The 26,693-nt window shown below is 40.2% G+C and overlaps 2 protein-coding genes across 2 annotated transcripts; one reads left to right on the top strand and one right to left on the bottom strand.

Moving 5' to 3' along the window:
* Nucleotides 1-607: 607 nt before the first annotated feature.
* LOC148184796 (uncharacterized) lies at nt 608-2,092 on the bottom strand. Its single transcript, XM_088051851.1, has 2 exons — nt 1,702-2,092; nt 608-1,173 (listed from the first exon to the last, which is right to left on the bottom strand). Exons 1-2 carry the CDS (start codon nt 2,090-2,092, stop codon nt 1,145-1,147), a joined length of 420 nt encoding a protein of 139 aa, XP_087907977.1. The 3' UTR covers nt 608-1,144.
* BEND2 (BEN domain containing 2) lies at nt 2,021-25,932 on the top strand. The gene is made up of 12 exons (XM_014251337.2): nt 2,021-2,206; nt 8,262-8,408; nt 10,027-10,187; nt 11,784-11,855; nt 12,067-12,141; nt 12,822-12,926; nt 14,889-15,402; nt 16,883-17,083; nt 17,994-18,130; nt 18,724-18,934; nt 20,054-20,257; nt 22,869-25,932. The coding sequence occupies exons 1-12, from the start codon at nt 2,194-2,196 to the stop codon at nt 23,099-23,101; spliced, it is 2,073 nt and encodes a 690-aa protein (XP_014106812.2). The 5' UTR covers nt 2,021-2,193; the 3' UTR covers nt 23,102-25,932.
* The last annotated feature ends 761 nt before the right edge of the window (nt 25,933-26,693 follow it).

Genomic DNA, 26,693 nt, shown 5'->3' with positions numbered 1-26,693 from the left:
TACCTACTTGCTGGACCATCCAGTTTTACCTTCATTAGTGCTCACACATTTCCTCACACACACCTGAACTCATTCCAGGACTGCACCATGGGTACATGGCCTCTCTGACATGTCTGACTCCCATTACTGCGCTCAGACCTCCATACACATATGTATGCACATTATCCCAGAGAAAAGCTAGAAGACCCTTTACTATCACCATAGTCTTGTTTGCCCACCATTCACCTCAATCCACCCCTTTCCCTGATTTTCATTCATTTCCTCAACAGAACTTTCCACATCTCCTTCACTTTCTTTAAAAGGTCTTGGGTTAAACCTGCAGGGACTGCCCTTCTTTTGCCTTGCATAGTTCTGCTGAACTGTACTTTCTTTGACCCTTCAGGCTGTCATAGGCCACTTTGCTGCCCCAAGCCATGAGTAGATCAAGTCCCATAACCACTCACTTCCAATGTTCTTACACTGTGTCACTCTATTTGGCACATTGGAATGGGCTGCCTGGGAAGACAGTGGAGTGACTGTCCCTGAAGGTTTTAAAACAAAATTTAATATGACTTAGTGCCATAGTTTAGTCAATACTGTTATAAATGACTCAGACTCCAAGTGGGAATGAGTGATAAAAGTTTTATTGAGGATAAAAAAATTCACAAAGCAAAAGGGACAGTGCTGGAAGCATGGCTGACTATCATGCTCATCCACAAAATGGAGGCTCTACCTTTTATACACTTGGTGTTTCATCAGCCAAATACATTTTCATAAGCATATTATGAATGGAATAGTACATATTCCAACATTTTCCTTATATATCCCTGGCCCTTCCCAAAGCCTGCTTTGTTAACTCTGCCGTCCATTGGTGGAGACCTTGCAAACTGACTGGAGCTGAGGTGTTGTCACGCCAAGTCCCCTGAGGGATAATCCTCCCCCATTGAGCTGCCTCGGGGAAGAGACACGTGTACACACTTTCCTTCCACGTGTCTCTGACAGCCCTGACATCTGAGGGCTGTCTGGTGGCAACAGTACAGAGGGGAAAATAGAGGATTGAAGGGAGAACAAAAAGGGGTCCAAAACCAACGTACAAGAACAGAGTCACGTATCAAAACAACTTTAAACATGGACAGAACTTCTTTTAACACACAATATTCATTCCTCATTTGCGAGAGCCAATCACGACACCACCTATCTGTAACAGATAACATGGTGTCAGGCCATAGGTTGGGCTGAACGCTCTCAAAATTTGTCTTTTACAATCTAATTAATTCTTTGATTCTACCCACCACTCCCGAAATATATTCTCCCAGAGAGATTCCTGTGCCTCCAGGGGGGAGCCTGAGAACACTCCTAGGGCATCTGGGCAGCGCGTCTCCTAGACCTGCTGATCCCCAGCCGTGAATCAAAAAAATAGGGGGCTTTGCAGACCACCAAAACTCAAATTTGTGTGTGTGCTAGGAGAACCAGAGGGGTTTGTACCCTGAAATCTGGAGCTGTGAATAGCACAGGCAACAGACTCTGCCCTCACACCGGGCCCCAGGGAGCAGCTCGGCAGCGCCGCATTCCCCAGGGGCCCAAAAATCTCCATGAACCGGAGCTCGCTGCCCTCAGCATCGCCTCGGCAAGCAAGGAGTGTGGCAGCGACAGGGAGCCCAGAGAGGCGTGGGGAAATCCCAGGCATTTTCCGTAACTCGAGAGCCGCGCCCGGCAGCGTACCTCCGGCAGGTTGCTGGTGTAAAAGCCCCCGCCGACGGACTAGCTGCTCCCAGAGCGGGCCAGCTGGCTGCTGCGGCAACGACAGGGCTGCTAGGGGAGCGGACGGCCTGGCCGGATACTGAGGGACTGGGGCAGCTGGCTCGCTGGCTGCTGCGAGAGCGGACCGGCTGTTTAGCTGGCCAGCTGGCTGCTGCGGGGGCGGACCGCCTGTTTGGCTGGCTAGCCGGCTCGCTCGCTGGCGAACTACTGCGCACCAGGCGCGGCACAGCCCCGGCACAGCCCCCGCGCTCCCGTTTCCCGGGCGCGCCCCCGCACCCAGCGCGCAGCCGCACTGCTCCAAAACAGTTTCTTGCTCACGTCGGAGAAGCTGCTTCCGTTTCCAACGCCGCATTCCGGCCACACCTGCCCCTGCCCGTGCCCGAGCCTCGGCTGGCTCGCTCCGCCGCCCAGCCTGCCCGAGGAGGACCCCGCGCTCAGCCGCCCCAGCAAGCCATGTCCGAGGAGGGTAAGGTTCCCGGCCGGCCGGCTTGGGAGGCGAGCGGAACGCGGCGCCGCCGGGGCGCGGAAACCCTCCCTCATCGTTCGTAACAGCCCCAACGGCCGCTGCCGAGCCGGCCGGGCCGCGGCCACCGCGCCCGTCGCTATTCGTCCGTTCCCGCGCGGCCGGCGTTGCCATTGGCTGCCGCTCCTGCCCGTCGCCGCCGCGTCAGCGCCGGCGGGTCTCGCGGTGAGGGGCGCGGCCGGCGCCGCTCATGGCGGGCGGGGCTGCGCCTCTTCCCCCCCACAGGGCGTGCGGGCCCAGCGCGACCCCGGGGCTCTCCCCGGGAACGTGTGCTCCGGCAGGACTCCCGGGGAAGTTAGAGCTCAGAAGTAGTGTGGCAACAGCTTGGTTGTTGTGGTTCCAGTGTTGGTGGTGGGGGAAGCTTGTGCTTTCCATATCCTCAAATGGCAGCTGAGCGTAGTGCCCAGCTGCGTTGCAGGGTGTCAGCTTTGACCGGTTCCCCTAGCGCTGCAGTTACCCGGATACAAAACCTGAGTGAGAGAGAGATGAATGATATTCTTGAAGTGAGAGGCCTGACGTAATGAGTTGTCTATCGGAAGGCACAGTGCATAGTGCAACTTAAAGTGTCTTAGACTTCAGACACCTTGACTTTGGACCAAAGCAGGTCTTTTTCTGGCAGAAATGTGCTTTGCCTTGCCCTTCAGAGGAGAGATGTTTATAAGAGACTCAGATTAGTTTGTGTTCATTTAAGTTGTTGCTGTCACAGACCTACCCTATAAAGAAGTTCCAGTTGTGTCTTGCTCAGATGACAAATTTCCTTGTATGATTTCATTGTTCAAGGAACTGTTCTGATTAAGAAATAGCCGCTTCACTGTGCAGTGTCTGCAAGTGTCAACATGAATTAAAGGGGTAGGACTGAGATGCAGGAGGGTAGGAGCATAGCAATTGTGATATAACCTTTATTAAATAAATGTACACAGTGATGTGTTTGTTGGTCCTTCTCCTTTGTTCTCAATTCTTTGGTTTCCTGATTGGCTTTGTCTGTACCTCAGTAATCCTAGCAAATACTAAGCCTGTACTAATCCCTGGCAATAGAAAAGATAGGCCATTAATAATATTTTTCAAGCAAAAGGTGCAGTATGAGCTCCAATCTTAATAAACACCAAAGGTCTTTGTGTGATAATGGCTTTACCTTGACTTGCAGTGGTTTTATCATTTCAGTGATCTAAATATGACATGTAAACATACAGGAAGACTGGTTTTATTATTTTGCTTCTCTCCATAGTACTTGGTTTGTATGAGCTTAACATTCCTTTCTGTTGTCTTAGTTTTTTGCAAATTCTGACAACAGAATTTAATTCTAAATTAACTGTTTTAGTGTTCAGAGACTGTAGGTAATCATTTTATCTCTGGTATTCTGATGTCTCTGATCCCTGACAACATATCTAGTGGAAGGACAAAACAATCAGAAGTATGCTAAATTCAAGAATGTTACTTGAGGTGAGTGCTATGAGTGCAACCATTTTTGTCTGAGTGCAGTATTTAAGTATCTTTTTAAAATCTGGTTTGACTTATACAGAGCTTGCATGGCTGGTTGTTGCACCTGGGTGTGTTGAGATAATGTTTGTGGTAATACAGAGGTGTGTCTAACTAAACTCTTAGAAAATTAAGAAAACCCACCAGATTTCTGTGAAAAGTTTTTAGTGATTTTGTAAGAACCCCTCCAGGAACTGTGTAGTAGAGGCAGAGATAGGATTTAGTACTAATTGGTGCTTTCATTCATCTCTCTCATCCACCTCCCTTTACCATTCTGTATTTGATGTTTATATTTGTGTTTCTGCAACAAGTAAGAGCATTCATCAGGTAATGTCTGATTCAGTACAAGTCTTTCCTTATTCCATTGGCTTATGTGATGTATTTTATTAGTAACATACTTGGGTAAAGAAAAAAATAGTCTGTCATCTTGTCTTCAGACCAGCTAATGCATCAGATCTGGTTGTATTTCTGTGTTTGTAGATGTCTTTATCATAGTATGCACAAATTTGCTTAAAACTCTCAGTTATATCTGCAGTGAGACTGAGTTAATAGGCAAATGATTGCTTAGAGTTGTGATGGGATGATACTAACTCTGAAAGGCACTGGTGTTCCTGGGTTAGGCACTGGTGTTTGTTTTTTTGTGTATGTTAGCACAAGTGTCATGCCATAAATAGCACAGGAGCTAGTTATGATCCAGGTTAAAGCTAGCTGTCTCTCCTGTTGTGGCTTAGTTTCAACCCAGGTAAGTTCTTTATTTATTTGGGTGGGGTTGCTTTGCTTGATTTGTTTTGGTATGTAATTCACAGTTGCTAGAGTTTTGTTGAGCTTTAATGGTTTTCCTTTCAATTCTGCCTTTGAAAGAGTTCAAGTTTGTTTGTTTGCTTGGTTTTAGTGTTTCTTGATGTTTAATATTAATATTGATTATGTTAATAATCACTTTTAAATATATCTTTCTGTTGGTTACTGGAAATAAATTCTTTGTGATGACTGGCTTCACAGTGCTGCATAAAAGGCTGTAATTGAATATAGTACAGGGTTAGGCACAGACTTGGATGGTTTTGGGTGTAAATAATTCTAGAGTAAGTGCCTTCAACCTGATGATTTTGTGCAGAAGTGAAGACAAGTCTCCTGATTCATTCTAAATTATGAGCTTAAACATCTTAGAAGTTAAAAAGATCACCTCCAATCTTGTTTTTTTAATACGGTCATTTCACTGGACTGCTCTGTCTATAAATGTCTTTCTGTACAATACACATTTTTTTATGAACTTCAAACTTTTAGTATATCCTACTTCTCTACTAAGCATTCTAACAGCCCCATTCTAAGTCATAGCCTATATCGTATAACTCAGAGTGTGCATTGAGTTTGAAAAGAAAATTAGTTGTGTTTTCTAATTTTAGATGACTGTTACTTAAGTTTTCAAACAGAAATTCATAGTTCTCCTAAAGTGATAACTTGATCCAATGATTGTATAAATCAGCCGATTTAGTAAATCTTACTAATGTGTAATCCACTTCACAGTAAAAGCCATGTTTGAAATATATAAACTTGAAATATTTCCTTAGTCACACTTTTAAAATTTGTAATTTCCTTTCAAGACTTACCAGAAACATCTGAATATCTATGTAATGAAATTTTCTGTCAGTGGAGTGAGTAAATGTATGTAAATTAATAACTTGGCACAAGAAATGCAGCTGCATCTTCATCCAAGTCAGAAGTAAAAAACACTTGATGGCTTCATTATTTTCAGGAGCACAAATTAATCCATAGGATTTGGCAGTTTGTGGTTTCTGCCTGAGAGTCAGGTGTCTGGTGCTATATTTGTATGGTAATATTCTCTATTCCCAGCACTTTAAGGAAGCATCAAAAATATTTAGAATTGCTTAGAGGACTAAGTTGCAGTGTATTTCAGATTATGGGTAAATAGCTAGATATTTTTCTTTTCACAAGTTTTTGAAGGTGTGAATAATATTCTATATTCTAATATTCTGTAAGTAAACTCTGTTTCATCCTCAACAGTCATATATATATTCCTCTTGCTGATGAATGTAGCCAGATCTACAGCAAAGACATTTAAGTTTGTCCACTGACTTTAGAGACCAGGCAACTAGAATGCAGTAGGGAAAGGAGGAAGTGGTTGGTATAAAGCGGTGAGTAAACAGTCTTGGAGCTGCTTTTCTTACTGTTGCAGTGTGACCAGTCATACTAATAAGCCTTCCTGGAAATGGGTGGTGTATTTTAATCTCCAGGTTTCTTGACTGTCCATGTAAAAGTGCTGTTCTGAAGACAGAATAATTTCCTTTCTATGTATGAAAGCAGCCACGTTCAGCAATGGGTGATGGAAGTAAGCTAAAATGCATGGGGATGAGGAAGATCCTGGCCATCACCTGAGAGGTTTAAATGAGAGATTACTGCTTGTTGCTGCATTGCTTCCACATCATTGTAGAAATGTGTTGGGGTTTTTTGGGGTTTTTTTTTAAGTTGAGGTGGTTTTCCTTTCTGTATTCTCCTGTTCGGTTTATGTTTGTTCTCTAGCTGTGAGCTGCTGTAGCTTCAGGCCTTGGAAACACTTTCTGCTGAGAGTCCACTGCACTGTTGAAATTCTGATTTTGAAACTTACTTAAAGGGAGGGTGGTAGATGGTATGGAAAACTGAGCTTTGCTTTCAGTATCAACTACTTGTAGAAACTCTTGTAACTTCTGGTCATACTGGCCTTCCTCTAGTCCAGATGGAGCTGTTTGACATTGCCAGGGCTTTTCTATGTGCTGGTTGTGCAGAATTTCCCCTTTTCTATACTCATCACTGTCTGCTGTAGATTTGAGTGATGTAGTTGCTGATCAAGTAGGGTTGTTTTGCGTGTCTTATTTGAGTGAGGCATGAAATCTGTGGCAAAAATTATCAATACACAGGTAAATTCTGTGGTTTTTAGGGTTGCATAAATAATGTACAAATTGTGTTGCTTTGTCTAGTTAGGGATAGAAAGAGGGTTGCAGGACAGCAGAGACCCAGCTGTAAGTAGGGCGTTTGTCAGACCATGCATTAATCTGGCATTCTGGTTAGGGAAATAGGCAGAGAGGATTCTCATCCCTCCTGCTTCGATGCAGATGCACTTTTACTGACTCTTTGTTAATTTTCTCACAAAGTAGGTAGAATAGTAAAAGATTGTCAAAAAAATTTTTGCCTGTGAGGCAGTTAAATAATTCAGCACATGTTAATAACTCATGTTAGCCTGCAATGAACTTCAGTCAGTGAATATCACTGAAGTGTTTTGCTAAAAGCTGCACTTAAATTAAGTTTATGAGTAAGCCTGTTGTTTACTTCTATACAAGATACAATTTTCTGATTAAAATTGGCTGAGAACTGTTCTCTTGTTGGCAGCCTAAGCAGCATATCCTAGAGTGCGTCCTCAGCTAAACTCCTTTGTACAGGTCAGCTCTGCCCCAGCTAGCTTTTTGGCTTTGTTTACACCTATAAAGCAAGCTCTTGACTGTGTAGCAGTTGATGGGTGTTTCTGAGCAGACCATTATTTTCTTAATCTGATGACAACCAAATCCAAACTATGCTATATTATGTCTTTTGAATTAGAAGGGAGTATTGGCCAGAGGGAAAACTGAATGACCTGTGGAATTCAACTCCATTCTTAACTTTTGGTCTCTTTAAGAAATTCAAAGAGAATAGGATTTGGAGTGAATTGATTGTGAGAGAGTAGAGACTCTGACTCCCGTTACACTCATACAGTTCTGATTCACTCCTGTAGCTGAGTCCATCCTGTGCACTGAACTGGGCAAGAGACCCTGTGGAAAGTATAGCTGGTGTTACGCATAGTTAGAGTGTCGTGCATGTGTGCTGGCTGAGTTTTATTTCCTAACTTGATAAGGTTCCTTCCATTAATTTGTTTCATCAAAAATAAATTCCACTCCCTCCCCGACCACTGGATCTATAGCAATAATAACTATAATACAGTTATTCTGAAACCATTTTACACTTGATGTAGTGTGCTAATTGGAAAAAATCTGGTACTAGAGATTTGCCATTTAATGTTTCTGCATTGGGAGCCAATGTTTAGATTGATCTGAATACCAAGTATACAGTTAGGATTTGTAGACTGAATTGTTTCAAGTGTATTAAGCAAGTCTTAATTATGGAAGTAAAATTTCAAGATCAGATTTATAAACTTTTTTCATACACTTGAATATGTAAAGAGTGGAGTTTGTAGAAGTGCTTGTTACTGGCTTATAAGTGTTCCTGTTGAAGCTGGACACTTTATGAAGAACTGGGTACTGAATAGTTTCAGAAATCCCACAAACTAAGCAATAGTAAGCTGCTTCCATTCTAGTGTGTGTTAAAACCTCAGTGTCTGTGTTTAAAAGTGACTTTGCATTTAGATGCTGAAGCAAAGCTGAATTTATAATAGCCTGTGGTACAATTGGGATAATACTAGGTGTGATTCAGGCACTACAGTTGTCACCTGATATGCAGAACGGCCTGCATATACCTGTTTCTTTTCTGCATCTGCTAATAGATTATGTGTGTGTGAAGACTGAGGAAGAGGATGAAGCAGTGATTATGGGTCATGGAGACAATGGACTATCCACACAAAGCTTCATGCCAGTGCAACAGAACTCCGAAGCAAACAGTGCTGTTCACCACATGAGTCAACTTGCCTATGGTAATTCCTGTTCATTTTTATTGTGATCTGATAGTTAATGGCTAGTTTTAATGGCACATGTTCTGTGCTTTTGGATTCAGTGCTTTTTATATTACCCGTATCTTTAAAACACATTTTATTAGAAAGCTACTTTATAGAAATTGCTTGGCAGTGCCTTTAAAGAGAAGTGCCTTTCAGTTATTACTTTCAAGGTCCTTATAAATGGTGAGCCTGCTAAAATATTACATTATAAAAAGTATACCTAGGAATCAATTAGGAAGCAGTTTGGAAAATAAATGCATTGAAGTAACCTAGCCTAAAAAATTAGGTTTTTAGATAATCTATCCACTGTAACTTAGTACTGGAGATACTGATGTGTAATGATAGCGAGATGGTTGTTTAAGCTGATAAATTGTTAGAGGTAAGTAGCCACTGTGATTGTCTCTAATTAACTGTATTTATTTTAACATGCAAGATCAAAGTCTCTCAAGAAATCTTACCCGGCGCTTCATTGGCCCAGACAAAAATTCTTCACATCTATTATGAGCATTTATTAAGTCCTGTAGCAGTATTATCAAGTCAGTGAGGAAAATTACTGTAACAAAGTGAAGGTACATTCTAGACTGGGGGGCTTTTGTGTTTTTTAAATTTAGCCAGTTAACTCTGTGGTGTATCCCATCAGTGTTTGTCTTCACAGACATAAGTTACATCTGTTTCCGAGTATTGTTCGGTGCTTCTGAGAACCTTTAGTCATTTTGGACTTCTAACTGACATTACAGTGTTGTGTAGTTTTCTGTATGTTTATGTCTAAAATTTGGGAGTGGATGATGGTTTGGATGACTTACTTGGGGTTTTACTCCATTTCTGAAAGTAAACAAACAAACAACCCCACCTAAATTAATATTTCTGCCCAAGAAACTGTCATAAACAGTTGCTGACCTTGGTTATAGGACATGAGTAATTATTTCATTATTAACAAATTAATCATGGTGAGAGCAGTTGTTTATTAAAAGAAAAAATATAGTTTTCTTAACTTTGGGTGTATTACCATTAGATATTGTCTGGTTAAAATCAAGTATAATGAGACATATGAGTGAAACACACCACAGGTTTATCTCAAATGTAACTGCTGAACTTTGTACTGAAATTCTCTCTGATTGGTTTTATTCAACCACTATCTTAGACCAGTATCTTGTAGAGCAGTGCCCTTCCCTCAGATGTCACTCTGTCCAAACAAGTTTCTTCTAGTTTTGTATCTTCTTGCCTACTATAAGAAGCTGTCAGAGCAAGCTCAATATCATGCAAACAGAGATCTAGGTCTTTATTTTTCCCTGCATGCTGCAGAACACCTTTTAATTTTTTCTTAGCCATTTATTCTTACAAAGTCAGTATTACATTTACTGGTGCTTTTTTTTTTATATCATTATGTTTGAAAAAAACAATGTTAAATTGAATTTATCATTTCTGATCTAAATTAATTGGATGAATAACTGATAATATGCTGGTAAACAAATTTCAAATAATCAAGCAGTCTGAAAGTTTAAAAAAAAAGGGTGACTGTGCCTGTTTTTACTGTAGTGAAACGTTTAATGCAGTGGGAAACTTTCTGGTATGCTTTGTTTTCTATTCACTTTTCCAGGAAGTGAAGGCTTGCCAGTGCTTAGTGATCAAACGTCCTCACCAATGAGCCATTCTGCAATGATGCAGAGAGGAAATGGTCACAGCCCTGTAAAAACGGATTTTGTGTTTTTGCGTAATAAAAGAAAACGACTTTCTCCTGCTGTAGTGGAACACAATGTGGTATGTTTCACCAAACAATAGCCCTTCGTTTTGAGACCAGTTTCAGTGTTACATGGTATATAATTTTTTCTTTCACCGTTGTGTGCTGATTTGATGACATCCCACTGAAGATGGGTAGGGATATCTATGCATGGATGCTTTTGGCAAGTCTTCAGCCTCCTACTCTGCAGTCTGTCCGTACATCCAGGGTTGCCCCATGCCAGATGCAGAATCCAGCACTGTCCATGTTAAACTTCATACAGTTGGTGGTTGCCCAGCCTCTGATTTGTTCAGATCTCTGTGTGGGGCCTCTCCACCTTCAAGGCAGTCAACAGCTCCTCCCAACTTAGTGTCATTAGAAAATTTAGTCTCCCTTCCAGTCCTGTGTCTATGTCATCTATGAATATGTTGAGAAGCACAGGGCCCAGGATGGAGCCCTGCAGAACGCCAGGAGGTACAGGTCCCCAGTCCGATGTCACCCCAGTCACTGTAACCCTTTGTGCCTGGCTTATGAGCCAGTTACTCATGATGTGTTTATCCAGCTGTGTGCTGGACATTTTGTCCAGAGGATCCTGTGAGAGACAGTATCAAAAGCTTTACTGAAATCCAAACAGATTGCATCGACTGACTTCCAAACTGACTTGCATCAACTCGATCAGCTAGGTGGGTCATCTTGTGAAAAAAGAGAATTAACTTTAACAAGGAGGACTTTACCCTTCTGAAGCCATGCTGTGACTCATGACTTGGTTGTCCTTCAGGTGTTTTTCAGTAACCCCCAGAATAATCTTCACAATTTTACCAGTCACTGAATTCTGCCTGTTGTAAACAAAACAGAAGCATCACCTACTCCCCCCTCCACATCAGCCTTCCTTTCTAAAGTAAAACCTGATCAGTAAAAAAAAATAAAATTTAAAGGAAAACACCACTGGCAGACACATTAAATCTGATGGGATTGGCATCCATCCAGTAAAAGGAAAATACCAGGATTGTCCAGGTGGTGGCACCATTCTTCCTGGTTAAAAGCAGTGAGAAAATTGCCTCATTTAGAAATTTTTTACAGCTTGTGCTTTCAGTTATAGCCACTGAAGTCTCATTATTTGGACTCAGAGGTCTTTTCCAATCTAAGTGATTCTGTGATTGCATAAGCTTGGCTGTATAGTACATACAGTTAGATGAGGAAGTTGTGCCTCAGAATAAACAAATCAAAATGCACGTTATATTTTATATATATATATCTCCTGCTCCTGTACCATGGTAAAATTACTTGAAGAAATCAGATGTCTGAGACTGTGTTATAGCAAACCTATAGGTCAGGCTGGTAAGGAAGCCTTGTCTGACTGTGAAAGTAGAGTATGTAGGGAGTCAGGCAGGGCACCTGAATTTGCACTACCCACTGCAGAGGGGCTTCAGTCCCAGCAGTTACAGTCTCTGGGTCACCACCAGAGCATCTCCTGAGTGGTCAGACAGAAAAAGATGACTGTGCTAAGTCTTGATTTCTTGGGCCCTCTTGTAGCCAAGGGAGGGAATTACAGCTACAACCAAAAGTGTCCAGGTCGGATTCCTAGGAGAATTCTTTAACTTTTCAAAACATTACATGTTAATTATGTTATTTCCCAGATAAGAACCAGGGAAGAAGAATATGAAGATAGTGACAGTGTTATTTATGAATATGAACCAGACTATGAATGTGTAAGTCAATTTTCTTTTGTTTGACTTCGAAAAGCTGCTTTGAGGATGCATGTTTTGGGGTAGGCTGAAGTAACATGAGAGACTGAAGTGGGGATTTAGTTGCTTAATGTGATATCCTAAGTCCTTGTATATTATGCTATATATGCTAGTCCTTGTACCTTACATTATTTTCTTTTCTTTTTTATATTTGATTATTATTTTAATTAAAAAGGAGAGCATTTTATCTGAAGCTTCTTATACTGGATATCAGCAGAATCCGCTTATGGAGGTCCTCAGTTATTGCCAGGTATTTTTTTTTCTTTTATATCTGAAATGGTGTTTAAGCAATTTGAGTTAAATTTCAGGAAGTCTTGTATTATAAACTTGAACTTGACAACCAGTTGTGATCCTTTCCAATTGTTTGCTTGTTAATTGCCCACATAACTACAATATTTTAAAAGTAAAACTAATCTCCTTCATATTCTCTGAACTTTTCATGAGAATAACTTTTAAATATTAAGCTTTAATACAAAATGTAAAGTTTAGTTATTGGGAGGAGCTTCATAGTTAGTACTGGGAAAGATAATGGCAGTGATACACACCCAGCTATTGAAAGTACATGTTGCTTGCCAAAGGTGTGCCAAAAATCCTGCTAGTGTTGGTTTTGTGAGGTCTTTCCTTTTGATTTCTGAAGTAACTGGCAAAATTGAAAATAACTGCACTAAAAATTAAAAGCATCTCATACTAATTCAGGTGAGCACTTGTGTGACCGGAGTCATTCAGGCCATGCTTAATGGAAGTCAGTTTGTAAGTGGTTTGTAGCCAAGTGTTAATGTCTTGTAAGTCTCCTTAAGCATTCAGCAGTGCTGTGGAAGGAAGTTGGCTAAGTTTTAGTGTGGGAGTTTTAATTGGAGTTTCTTGGTTTCTTCAGGATGAGGTTGGGTTCTTGTGAAACACTACTGTTTTCAGTCTTACATTTGTTGACAGGCCATGTATGATGCCATTCAGAAGTTGGATAAGAAATTTGACCTCCTTCATCGTAAGGTCTCAGAAATGCAGCATACTCGTATAAAGCCGTTGTTGCTCAAACCTGTGAGTATTAAAGATCTAAGACATTTATTTTTGCTTTAATTCTCTCATTTCCTGTCATGCTTATTTTAAAAGTTCCAATCCTTTCACTAAGATTAAAAAGAGTAGAAAAATGGTAGACTTAGAATCTATTTCAATTCAATTACTTGAGATTCCTGATTATGTGCCAGCTTCAGTTTCCTGTGTTATTGACTTGTGGCCACAGATTGGCAGTGACCCCCATCAAATCCAGGATGCTGTGATAGATGCTGTAAAATTCTATTTTTATTGGCATGAACAGAAGTGAATTATGTAGGTGCATCTTAAACTTTAGTATATTGCTGTTTCATCTTTGCAACATGTGATGTGTTGTCTCATTGGTTTCTGCAGTTAGAAGAGAGTTTAAGCATCAGTCAGGTTGGTTCAATTGGCTTACTGAACTTCAGATCTCAACAGTATGTTGTCATATCCATTACAGTATAAAATTTATTTTTTTTAAATGGAAGCTACTTTTTAAACATTTTTGATGTTTGTTATGGAGTACACAGTATTCATTTTGTTCCTCAGTGATCAATCTACTGTTAAATAAGGAGCCACAATTTTAGTACTTCTAACAATGATCTTTAAAAGGAAAGCATAACAGATGATTTTTGAAAAAGGTCGTAAAATCCATAATGACTTTTTTGTCATCAACACTACAAAGCTTTTAATGTGGCAGAGATGATTCTGCCATCAGGAGATGTCAAGACAGCAGTAAGGCCATTTACTTTAAGGGTGGATGGAGCTGGATTTCTCACACTTGTCAGTTTTCAGTAGGGTACTAGGTTTTATTTGGTATGTATTTTTATTGTCAACTCCAAGCTTGTGGTGTCCACACATCCAAAAACATTAGTTTCAGGGAATAAACTTGTCACCTACAAATGAACCATGTAAGACCTCTGTGCTCTTACCCTCCTCTCTGAGCTGCTTTAATATTTGGATTTTTGGGATAAAAGTGACCTGCACTGCTTTTTTCTTTTTCTTTTGCTTTCTGAAGGGCTTTATCCCTATAAAGATTAAGATGCAACCTGCCAGCAATTTTCTTGAGTTCTGCCATTTAAAACCATCAGAAATGCTGATTGTTTTTCTTTATAGTACCACACTTATGAAAGGCTAATGGAATGGTTTGGAGAAGAGGTACTTATTTTTATTAGATGAATTCCAAAAGCTGGAGAAACTGACAGACTTTCAAATACATAAGACTTCTTTAAGGTCATAGATTTTTTTTAAGGTTACAAGGGTGAAATATGAGATGTCTCTAAACAAACACATAAAACCGCCAAAATTAAACACAATAAGAAAAACAAATCCACATGTGTCATCTACATTTGGTGGCTCCTGCTCAGTGACTTGTGTTTTGAACTAGAATGCTTGCTGCATGATTTTTAATAAAAGTAACTGAAGTGATGAAAAACATAGCCCATCTCTCAGTTTGTCCATCTCAGTCTCTTCAGAATCTTAATTGTAGATGAGATCTGAATGTTTGATGTTTTCAGCTAACAAGTAAAGAAGGAAGAGAAAGTGTTTGGGTTTTTTTCTTGTTTGAAGTGAACTAGCATGGCACTGGACACATTCCTTGAAAATTCATCAGCCAGTGACTGAATCAATGACTGAAAATTTCTAAATTTTATTTTACCTATTTACTTTTTTATAGAGGTCTAGAAAGTAATTTTGCCACCACCCCACATGGTAAAAATCTGAGAAGTGTTGAAGCTGACCACATAAACTCTTAGTGTTGCAAATACAAATAAGAACAGAAGATAGTATAGGGAAGGCTAAAACGTGGTAGCTCTAAGTTAATGACAGAGACTACCTCAAGGAAGAGTATGCTACCAATAGCATAATTACTAAAATCTAGTTTTCCTGGTTTGCTAAAAAAAAAAAACTCCAAGATTATCAGCTATGTCAAATTTAACCTTTTAATTGTTTTCTGAATTATGTTTGCAGAAACCAGTTGGATTTACATACAGAAGTTCCAGTCATTTGCCTTCAGGAAAAATAAGAGTACAAAAACACATGGAAAGGGATTTAAGTCTTCATGTTTCTTCATCAGGCCAAGGAAGGCCTAGCCCACTGGTAAAGGTGGCTTTACAGAATGGCCACATTCAAGTCAATTCCGAAGTAAATCATGCCCCACAGAGTTTTCAGCTTCAATCTCAGCAGCTTGTTGGAAGGCAGAGCCCACCACTCCCCACTATAGTTTCTACACATTCATTGCATTCATCGTACACTGCAACTAATGGGATGCCTGACCTTTCACCACAATCAAATCTTGCTCCCAGTATTGTGGAAAGTACTGTCAACGTTGCATCTTCACCCATGGCATCACCATCGATACCAGCACCATCTGAGCCCAGCCAGGAAAATAGTGCTGTGGAGTTGAACTGCAAAAATGCATCTGAGGATGTGAATATTAGTGAGGAGCTACCATCTTCTTCAGTCTTCATCAATCCTAGCTTTGGTAAGTTCCTTTCTGATAAATACTCAGAAACAAAGGCTAAAAAAATGGCTGCCACAAGCCTTTGATTTACAGTAGGTGCTTTGGGTTCTTCTAACTCTAGGCTCTCTTTTTCTCTCTTAATGTAACCTTTTTTATTCTGTGTATAATTCACAAGTAATACGTGCATGCTATCCATGTGCTGGAGGAGCAAAAGAGATTGCCACTAAAGCTAAGTGAGGCATATGCCTGTATGCATGTTTTAAGAAAGCAGCCTACCTGATCTATGTGAAGGAAATATCTGTTTTCCTCTTGTATGGGATTTTATCCTTGAAACATCCTTTCTATACTCAAATCCTCCAGTGTTTTGTTTTTTTCAAAATACTTCATTCCAAGGAAAAACATGAATCCTATATATAGATCATTGCATTATAATAAAGATACACATATAAAACAGCACCATGTATTAAAAACTAATGCCTTTCTAAAGTGTAAATGCCCTGAGTTGTGTCTAAGGCTGAGCTATGACTTCTGTGATTTTGGCCTAAGAAATACATTTGTACAGCTGAAGAGCTGTGAATAGTAGGTGAAATATTCAGATATCTATCTAAAAATTTGTAAGTTTATTGTTTTATGTTCATGATTTAGCAGTCCTGTGTATGGATATGCCAGTCTTTGTGAGTCAGTGTCTTGAAAACATACCTTGTATCTGCACATATGTCAAATAGTACAATGTGAATATTGTAGACCATTTGGTGTCTAATGTTGGGGTTGATCAGACCATAAACATCAACTTAAAACCATGGGAGTCTGGTCTGTAAACCTTCACTAAAATTAGGGTGAGCAGAATTCCACCATTGTTGCCCCCTGGGAATCAGTATGTAGATAGTTTTATCTTTATAAGGTCTGGCACTGGAAAGTTCTCTGTTCCCCTTTTTGTTATTGGTTTAAAATTACTGCAGTAATTCAAATATTCCTAACCCTTGTTCCTCATTACACCCTCACTCTCAGATTCTGCCTCCAACCTACCCTTTGTACACTTTGTATCCACCCTGGTCCTGGCTTTTGGAGTATCTCCATACCACTGTTGGAATTATCTTGTTTGTTGTTTTTACCATTTATTAAAGGTATTTTTGTTCAAGGTTACTCCATTGAGCCCATCCTTTTATTCTATCACCACGTCACTCTCGACAGATGCAGTCCTGAGGTGGCAGCAGGCCGAGCTATCACAGGAGCAGGCTGGGCTGCCACAGTCTAATGCATTTTCTTGAGTGTTTCATTTTCAGTTAGCTATGCTGGTTGTTAATGTGAATCACAAAGATATTTCTGTTACCTTTCCAATTTAAGTTGCTTTTGTAAGAGCAAAGATAAGTAGTAATAAATAGTAGAATTAACTGTTGTAAAGAACATATTCTGAGTCAAGAGTTTGAAAAAATGTTCTGTTTTTAACAACTCACTTGGGATTTTAAATTTTTTTGCTTTGAATGTTTTCATTTTACAAAAGAGTTTGTTGGTGATCCAGCAAGAAATGTAAAAGTTCTTGGAAACCACTTGGTGAAGGCTCGGCAAAAGACTAAACCCAAGTATGCAGCGCGCCACTTGGTTCGTGTCTTGTTCCCCAAGAAAACTTTATTGTGCAGCATTATGGGAGCAAGTGCACGAGGGCGTAGGACATTGGATCCAAACAAAATTGCTGCAATAAGAGGTATGTTACCTTTCAAAATGCACAGATTTCATACTTCTTTCATACTTACCAAAGTTTTGAACTTAAAAGGAGTCCTTTTCTGTATGTTTCTGGCTAATCATTGTCTGGCAACTGGTAAGGAGATAAATGCCATAGTGGATGTGCTCCATTCTACAGTATCTTTTTGTTTTCAAAGTCCTGCTTTATAATTCTCAATGTTCATTTTTCTTTGATTTGAATAAATCTATTCAAATTTCTTCTAGTTTTATTTCCATCTTGTTAGTCAGTCATGCTTGCTGTCTCTAAATCTTTAATTGCAGTTTATTTTGTGTTTGTGTGTGCCATGGATTTTGTCAGGTGGTTTTTTTGTTTGGTTGATTTGGGTTAGTTTGTGGCCATGATATACTTGAGACAAACATTAACTGGTGTTTTTGAAGTACTCTTACGTTCAGTTCTCTTGAGTGAGAAGTGGTGAAGGTGGAAGGGACTTTTTTAAGAAATGTTGTTTACACAGATCCCATGGCACATATGTGTTAAAGGGTTAAAATTGTGTGTGAGATTTATATAAGCCATGGGAAATAGTTGCAGCAACAGTATTAGCCTGTCTCTGTTCTTTTGTGGGGGATGGTGGTGGTGGTGGTTTTGGGGTTTTATTAAAAGTTAGTATGGTAAATCACACATTTTCCCTAATTCTACCAGGAAATGTTTAATATAATAAAAGCATTATTCACAACATCTCAAAAAGCATCACAGAACATCTTGAATTCATAGTGCTGGTTATTTTCAAAACATAAGTTTACTATATTTATCTAAAGCTTGTAAATGGAGAGCAGTAAACATGAAGCATTAGTTAGCTTTCTCTAAGTTAGGGTACTGCTAAATACTGGGCTTTGTCATGAAACTTCAAACATTTTCTGTATTTTATATGCAGAGTTTCTTGCAACTAACTTTCCAACGTATGATTTGAGTGAGCATGGAAAAGACTGGAAAACCTGTATCACAAATGTCAATTCTATGATCCGCTGTTTGCGCTCTGAAACCAAAGCAAAGTCAACAAGTTCTTCTAAGGTGATGATTTATTACGTACTAAGTTTGCACTTTTTTCTCAGATTAATTATTTGACCTCCTCATGGTACAAGTGCTGTATTGGAAATTCCTTGGATTCTGCTTCTGTTTTGTTCAGCACAGGCATGCTGACTGCAGCACTGGTTCCAGGTGGGGGACACTGGAATATGCCATTTTCTGCTCTGCTTCTTCCCACCCCTGTGTCCAGAGTTCAGTTATGCATAGGATACTAAAAGGAAAGCACTGCAAATGTTGCCCAGAAGTAGTGTCAAATGTGGTTGAGAGTTTAAACAAGTAGCTCTTAGCACCTGTTTTTGCAGGCTTTTTCTTTTTTCATATATATTCATCCATGCATTTCCATTTTATATTTACTGAAACATCTCTCCCAAAACACCTCCAACTACTTCAAAAATGCTCTGTGCACATATTTGAATAATTATTAACTTTTCCACCTCTGGTTTTCATGATAGAAATTCAGGAGTAATTATATTGCAAAGATCTGAAATCTAGTTTAATCTAAATGTGAAGTAAACTGGAACACTGAAAACCTGGTAGGCTTCTCTCAGTGCATGTACTAACCTCATTAAATGTTTCAGGAGACAACTGAGGAGAAAGAAGTGTCTGATGCTCCTGATACATCTCATTGTTTAGATTTAAATTATAATGAAGATAGTGGAGAAAATTCTCAAAACTCTCAGAAAATGACTGGCTCCACAACTGACACATTGCAGAATTCAGGATTGGATACGTTTCCAGAAGCTTTCCAAACGTCTTCAGTCAGGAAACAACAGTCTTTGGAACCTATGGGTAAATGAAGAAATTTTTGTCTTCTAAAATTGCTTGTTACATTTTAAATGGTCAGTGAGAGGCAAAAGATGGTACTGTAAGTATAATTGCGTAGTAAAGGGATTCTCTGAACTGTGTGAGCCTTCTTTTTCTCCTAAGGCAGTCATTTGGTGTATACATAATAAGTCTTTTTGGGAATGAGCACGAGCATTATATCTGGCTAACAGAAATGTAAGTTTGCATCTACCAGTGTCCCATAATGTGTATCTGCTGTGACATTGGGAACAGTTACTCTGTTCAGTTGCCCTGGCTTTTTTCTTCTATTTGGTAGATATTCTGCCTTAAAAAAGTAAGCTAGCCCAGAATATCTATTGAATCATATTGCAATTTCAAAAGAAAAAGCACACCTTTCTGCAAAACTGACTCTTTAGGACAATAAAAATCTTAAAGCAGCCTTTATATCTTCACTTTTTTTAATGAAAGTGTTCAATATACAGATGCATTTGGAATAAAATCCATGCTCAGCATGTGATGCTTAGAGACCCTCAAAGAAAATGAGCTGAGATTAGTTGCCCTTGGAAGTAATTTAATCAATTAGGATCATTTTGGGGCTGTATCAGATCTGTTCCTGCACCCAAGGTCTGTTAGTCAGATCCCACAGATCTCTTTATGTTCTAAAAATTTTGCATTTTTTCTTACTAATGTTTGCAGTGAAGTCAGGTAGAAGTAGTTAAAAAATATTCACTCTTTTTCTGTTTCCACTTACAGGATCTAGGCACCACTGAAATTGCAGAACTTTTATTTACTTATGTACTTGTAAAGCCATCATCTTTTCACATGAGATGAAACAAGTTAGGAAGTGATAATTAATAATGAAGGATGCATTGCTGAAGACACATCAGAAGTACTGCTCATGATTGTAAACCAAGCAGGGTGTTCTGGCTGCTTGGCCATGTGTCTGCAATATGTTTCATGTTAGCAGTAGCTGGGGTGTTACAGTTTCGTTCAGTCTTTCTAAGCAAGTAGTATAGTTTTTGGGTGAACACTTTGAGTCAGTTTTGATTTAATACAGCCACTTTGAAGCATGGTCAGTGTTGGATGAGTAAAATATCTCTCTTCCCTCCATGACATCTTCTCTAGAATATCTTGGGAGCCCATGTCACAATGTTCAGTTGCCTTTCTCAGTCATTTACGTCGCTAAGGGGAAGGCGCGGCCAGAGTTGTCAGCTCGCTACCTAATTCGTCATATGTTCCCTGAGCATGTGCTGGTCAGAAGCAACGTGTATGGTAGTCTTGATCGTGGCATGAGCCCCCTGGATTCCAATAAAATCAATGCTCTCAGAGGTAAGTAAGAAAATCTCTGTTAAATCATAATGTGGGGAAACTAGTAAGACTATTAACTTCATATCCTATGAACAAAGCATAGAGCTTCAGAAATTAGTCTGTGAAACTATTCTTACAGGCATTTTTGCAAGTAGTGGAACAAATTGAGAGGAAGTAGATAAAGTTATATTTTGGTAGCTCAAGAAATTCTCCAGATCATGAACCTGGTTTGTATGGGAAAACTCAATTGTCTTGACATTGGCTTGAAAGGGCAATGCAGTGGGAGATGGAAGCAATCCCTGAGGCTTCTGGTGGACATCAGAGATAATTTCTTAATACAGAGGCTGTGTAGATGAAGCAGAGAGCAGAGATGTCATGTCCAGCAGGTTATGGCTCCCTTCACAAAACAGGTTGTTGTGTGATAATTAGTGGTGGCATTGCCTGTAGAGATTATGAAATCAAGGGCCCTGAGGTCCTGAGTAGAGTTAGAAGAGTGTGAGTATAGGCTCTCTAGCTTGGGAGAGCACACTTCGACATACTTGGGGAAAGTCATAGATGGGACCTTGTGAGAGGACAGCTCTGAATAGGAGAGAAGCTCAGGAAAGTTGACAGATCTCTAAGAATAGCCTTCTGCAAGCACACAAGAATCCATCATGACACTAAGGAGAGCTGAGAGAGTTGTGGGGTGACAGGTTGGACTAAGCAGGGAAATCATAACTGAGCTCTGGAGCAAAAAAGCCATATTTAGAGACTGGAAACAAGGGAAGCTTATGAATTGGAATTCAGCAGCTATTGTGTTGTAACCCATCGGGTAGCTGAACACCACACAGGTGCTTGCTCGCCTTCCTCCTCCCTGTCCTTTTCCCCTGCCTCACCCACTGGGATGGGGGAGAGAAGTCAGGAAGAAGGACTGCATCTGAGGGAACAGCATTCATGCTAAATAAAATGGAGCTGTGACTCAACCTCTGGGGTGATGTCTGGGCATAGCTTGAGGGATAGCATGCCAGAAACCATTCCCAGTATGGCAAGCACTAGCCTGGGAAACTTTGACACTTGAATGTCTCCATTTTTATACATATATATATATATATAAATATATATAGACATATAGACATGTTTTTTTCTTGACATTTTGAGTTTTAAAAGCATTCATAAGATGGTAGTGTAAGTCTTAGGGCTGCAAAAACACCATATAGGCCACAGAGCAGATTAGAGAGAAATCCTGTGTGCTGTGATTGCAGCCAGACTTTGTCACTTGGCTCTGGAGCCAGAGGACAGTCCTTGCCCCTGTTTGTTTTAACACAGCCTGACTGGATGGCAGCACCAGCTCCTTGAATGTTACCCTGCAGAGCCGGAAAGGGCCCTGCATAGCCTGACTGTAATCCCCAAAACTGGTCAGTTTTGGTGAAAAAAGACACAACTTCAAAGGCTGTTTTGTGGACCATGTACAGAGACCAGGCTCTGTAGACTTTGTACAAATTCCAATTCTGTGCTGTTCCACTGAGGTCAAGTATTCTTGAATTTACTGCTGAAAATTGATGTAAAGAGAGCCTGGCTGCTGCTTCAGCCAACAGCTATGGTATCCTTTGTCAGTATAGTTTTTAACAGGAGCATCCTGAGGCAAACTTACTCTCCCTTTCATTTCTCCTCCTGGAGCAGAGTGAACTGCAAGAGCACAAGTTTTTATCTCAGTTACTTTCTTCCTTCAGACCAAAGTTTTTCTGACAAAATGGGTTTCCAGGTTTGTAACTACAAGTTAAAATATTAACTGTAAGTAATGATACTATATTAGATTTTTACTTGCTGGCATGTGGAAGAACAAAGCTGACACAATACCTAGTTCTACCTTTCCTTTCTACTATGAAGGTAAATCTAGATGTTAATCAGAGAAGGAGAAGGAATATTGCCTTAATTTGAAATTACAGATGAGAATTTATTATTGGTGTTTATTTAAATCTTTTACAGGGTTGCTTAGAGAAAACATGTAATTCAGCTTAGATGAAGAGGACAATCACTCCTCAATAACTTAAAAAACTGATCTTAATTTTGGTTTTAAACTACTCATTTTACTCCTGAAAAGGGAGAAAGGTACCACAGTCCAACCCTTTTTATGTCATTGCTACCAAACTCAGCTTTTTATTTACTGATGTTATTTGCAGTACGGTAAGGAATGAGCTCTCACAATTTTTCTGTCACTGTTGTTCCTGTACATACGTGTTACGCTGAATTGCTGTGATTAATTTTAGTGAACACAGTTGTCAGAGATCCTCTGAAGGAGAGCTTGGTCCTGGCTAGTACTGGTCATTCTGAAATGGAGCCCAAGATTTCTCTTTGCTAGCTGACCATGTTAGAAGCTGAAGTTACTCTGCACTTCAAAGGATCAAAACCACACACCTGGTCACGTTTTCTTTTCATATTTTATTTCAATACTTAGACCTTTTTTCACTCACTTGCAAATATAACTGGAAAGGGGAAAGCAGCATCTGCCCTGCTTTGCTTTTCAAGGCTTGCAATATGCCTAGCTGTCCTGGTTTGGTAGCATGCACTTGTTTTAGCTTAATTACATCCAGAAAGAGTATATAGCTTGCATAAATAATTGATAACTCACGATTACATACTTGTTTATTTTTAGACTTCCTTCAAGAGAATTTTCCATCCTTTGATCTAAATGAGAGTGGATTTGATTGGAAGGCATGCGTGGCTGCCATAAACAGCACAATCCGCAGTCTCAGGCATGAGCTTAAAAAGGCTACGTCTGGAATCCGCCGGAGAGCCTCAGCAGTGCCGCCCCTGAGTGCAGAGTCCCCCAGAGGATCCCACTTCCGTAAAGCCAGTGGAAAGCAACACTCTCATATGTCAGATTGAAGCTCTCTAGCATCTGTCTAAAATCTTAATTTAGCAGGTTTGTATTAATTTCATGTAGAAGCCTGTAATACTGAGCTGTCCTATTCAACTGAGTTGTCAGCAGCACTAAATAGCATCACTTCGTGAGACCAGAGTTTGCAGAAGGCTTGGGAGCCCTAACTCTTTGCATAAATAGCATTTGTGCTCCTCAGAAATTATTTTCACTGTTCCTGCAGCATTTGCAATGTGCTTTCTCCTAAAAGCATCTTCTTACCATGATTCATTGAATCTGAAGGATTAATCTGATTAGAAAAGATGCACTGTGCATCAGTTCAGCAGAAGCAGATGGAAAAGAGGAGAAGAAAGAGTGGTCCTCCTCAGAGGGTGAATCATAGCCAGCTAAATTATCTCATTATGTGTGAAGAATGAAATTTGCTTTGACAATTGGATATCTTCAGCAAAAATATCAGAAAGGAAAAAATATTTTTACTTGCATTATTTAACTTGTTGTATCTGGACTTGATGATCTTCAAGGTCTTTTCTAACCTTAATGATTGTATGATCTCTCACATTTTTGCCTCCTATATCAGTGTTTTTTGTAGGGTAAGAGGCAGACAACAGTATCAGTACAGCTGGTAATACTGCTTTGCTCTGATTTAGCTCTACAAAAAGGACAAAAGAAATCCAAAACAGTCCAATGATTGGTTCTGTTTTTCTTAATGAAATTTAAGGAAAATACTTCTTCAGGATCCTGAACTCCACCATTTCTTACTGAACAACAGTACTTTGAAGTACTGAAGCTAAGGCTTCACATTTTCAACAAATCCCTTGTTGTAGGTGGTATGAAGTCCAGAAAAGCACCTGTCAGTAATAAATATTCACGCCCTTGCCTTTCCTTTGTGTCCACACAAGACTAAGATTTATTAGTGCACTAAGTTATATATCAAACAAAATAATTTTAGCAAAATAACTTTGAAAATAATTTGGATGTTGAACTTCTAAAAATAAAAAATAATTACCATATATATTCAATTTCACATCTTAGTTTAATTTGTAAGTTAGAATTCAACAGCAGTAACTATACAGAAGTTAATGAGGTTTTTTGTTGATTAGGTTCTTTGTTATTTGGAAGTTTTTTGTTTTCAAAAAAGGAAGTAGTCAATAGAATCATAAAATATGCTGATTTGTAAGGGACATATCAGGATCATCAAGTCCAACTCCTGACAGTGCATAGGATCATCTCCAAAAATAGGTGCCTGAGACCATTGTCCAAATACTTCTTGAACTCTGTCAGGCTTGGTGCTGTGACCACTTCCCTAGGAACCTGTGCTAGTGTCCAGCCGCCCTCTGGGTGAAGAACCTATCCTGATAATAGTTTCCAACCTAAACCTCCCCTACAGCTTCAGGCCATTCCCTCAGCTCCTGTCACTGGTCACAAGAGTGAAGAGACCCTGCCCCTCTTCTCTCCCTTGTGAGGATGTTGATGACCACAATGAGGTGTCCCCTCAGTCTCCTCCAGGCTGACAAAAACCAAGTGCCCTCAGCTGCTTCTCACACAGCTTCCCCTCCAGACCCTTCACCATCCTCATGGCTCTCCTCTGGATACCCTCTAATAGCTGAATGTCTTTCTTATATTGTGGTGCCTAAAACTGCCCCTGGCACTTGAGGTGAGGCCACCCCAGTGCAGAACAGAGCAGGACAATCTCCTCCCTTACCTGGCTGGTGGTGCTGGGCCTGATGCAGCCCAGGACAGGGCTGACTCTCCTGGCTGACAGGGCACTTCTGGCTGACATTCAACTTGACATCAACCAGGACCCTTTCCATTGCTGCTTTCCAGGTTCTCATACCCCAGCTTATACACACAGCTAGGGTTGCCCTGTTCCAGGTGCAAAATCCAGCACTTGCCCTTGTTGAACTCCATACAGTTGGTATAAGCCTTTCTGTTCCATGTTTTTCGGCATCAGTCATACGGTCCTTCTGGAGTCTGTACTGGCTGACTGTGTGAACTTGCCCTGCCACTTGTGTCGGGTCTGAGTGCAGTCTCAGAGGTCCAGTTTCTTCCCAGAAGAAAGCTTCTTGGAAGACTGGCATAGGGAGTGGATTTTACCTCTGAGAGTTGTGGAAACTGTGGCTTCCAAAATAACACCTGTAGATAGCAGAATTAGATTTAACTAAATCTGTCCTCCAAGACAAAGGTTTCACAGTTTATTTGTTAGCAATAGGATAAAACAGTGAATTTACTCATTCTCGCTTCAACTTCTGTTCATAACAGACAGTCTTTATTATACAGGGTATAGGACCAGCTTTTTAATTGCAACTTAGGATATGCAATGGCCTTATCAATTATAAAATCAACTGGTAATTTAAGTTCCTCCTGCCACCTCCTTGCAGAAGTCCTCTGCAGGATTCAAGAAACAGACTGAATTTCTGAACTTTTCTTGGTAGAAATGTACTGCCAATTTGGTTGTTCTGGTGTACTATTAACAAATTCTTCTGTTACTTTCTATACAGTCCTTGTTGTAAATGGCAAGAACTTTGTTGTGTATAGGTATTACTAGTTCCAAACCTGAGGAAAAGCCAAAAATGCTTATATTTTTTTCAGTAGTTTTATGGGTTTTTTTTCACTGCCCTTCACGTATTTTAAGGGTAGGATATATTTATTGAATGACGTCTGGCACTGAAATCTGTTAAGTGTGGTGCATACCTGTAGCTTCCATCTTGAAAAGAAAATTGGATAATTGAAGTAGAATTAGTTTTCTTGTTTCTGTTTCAAATGTATAAAATTTCGCTAACTTTTATAAAGTACAATTAAAGTATTTTGCTGTTAGGAATAAAGTATTTTACAAATAAAACTAGCACATTGCTCTTTGACTACATATGTGTATCTTAAGTATTTCTTGCGTCATGAATCTGCAGTTGAAGTACAGTTTCATCTGAAAAGAGCCTTCTGATGTTCTTTGAAGAACCAGGGCTTTGAGAGATCTTCAGATTGAGTTGAGATGATTTTGAAATTTAGACTGCCTTAACTGTAAACCAAAGCAAACTCTTCTGGACTTCTCAGTTACAGCTCTGTGCAAGTTAACCAAAACAGAGCTTTCCACAAAAGGGTAGGAGTTGAGTAAAATTTGTAAAAAAGTCCTTTAAAGTGATGTATTAGTAGAGGAGGCTTTGTTCATGCAGTGGAATCAGCTTCTGTGTTAGTCCTTTTTCAAGGCATAAAACAGGGCTGGCAGGAGGCCCTGAGGACTCAGTGCCAGGTGCTGCGGATCCCTGGATGCGACCTAAGGAATGAACAGTTGTTTGCTGCGCTTTGTGTCAGGGAGCAGCTGGGGCTGGGGCTGGGCACCTGCAGCCACAGGCAGCCTGTGCCCCCTGCAGCAGTGTGGGCTGCTCCCTGCCCAGCAGCAGCCACTGCCAGGGCCACAGGGGTGAGTCAGGCACAGAGCCTGGTCAGCAGCACCATGGGTGTGAGCATCGTGCAGGAGCCTGCCCTGGGCAGGACTGGGGACACGGCTGTCAGTGGGACACTCGGCTCCCCCTGCCCTGTGAGGGGCTGCAGGGGATGGGGCTGGCAGGGCCAGCCTGCAGAACAGCCCTGCAGGGGTGAGGGCCT

This window comes from Pseudopodoces humilis, chromosome 2 (assembly GCF_049639895.1).
Source record: "Pseudopodoces humilis isolate 2021_Gansu_Grassland_sample_001 chromosome 2, ASM4963989v1, whole genome shotgun sequence".
In the NCBI taxonomy this organism is placed as follows: Eukaryota; Metazoa; Chordata; class Aves; order Passeriformes; family Paridae; genus Pseudopodoces; species Pseudopodoces humilis.
Note: the sequence above shows the minus strand (reverse complement) of the source record. Positions and strands in the feature narration are given on the sequence as shown.

Excerpts from the sequence above, each read along its gene's own strand:
- LOC148184796 (XM_088051851.1), bottom strand. The coding sequence starts at position 2,092 with ATGCGGCGTTGGAAACGGAAGCAGCTTCTCCGACGTGAGCAAGAAACT. Across the intron at positions 1,174-1,701 it reads ACACCAGCAACCTGCCGGAG|GTGGTGTCGTGATTGGCTCT; the intron begins GTACGCTGCCGG and ends TGTTACAGATAG.
- BEND2 (XM_014251337.2), top strand. Across the intron at positions 15,403-16,882 it reads CTTCATCAATCCTAGCTTTG|AGTTTGTTGGTGATCCAGCA; the intron begins GTAAGTTCCTTT and ends ATTTTACAAAAG. Across the intron at positions 18,935-20,053 it reads ACAGTCTTTGGAACCTATGG|AATATCTTGGGAGCCCATGT; the intron begins GTAAATGAAGAA and ends CATCTTCTCTAG.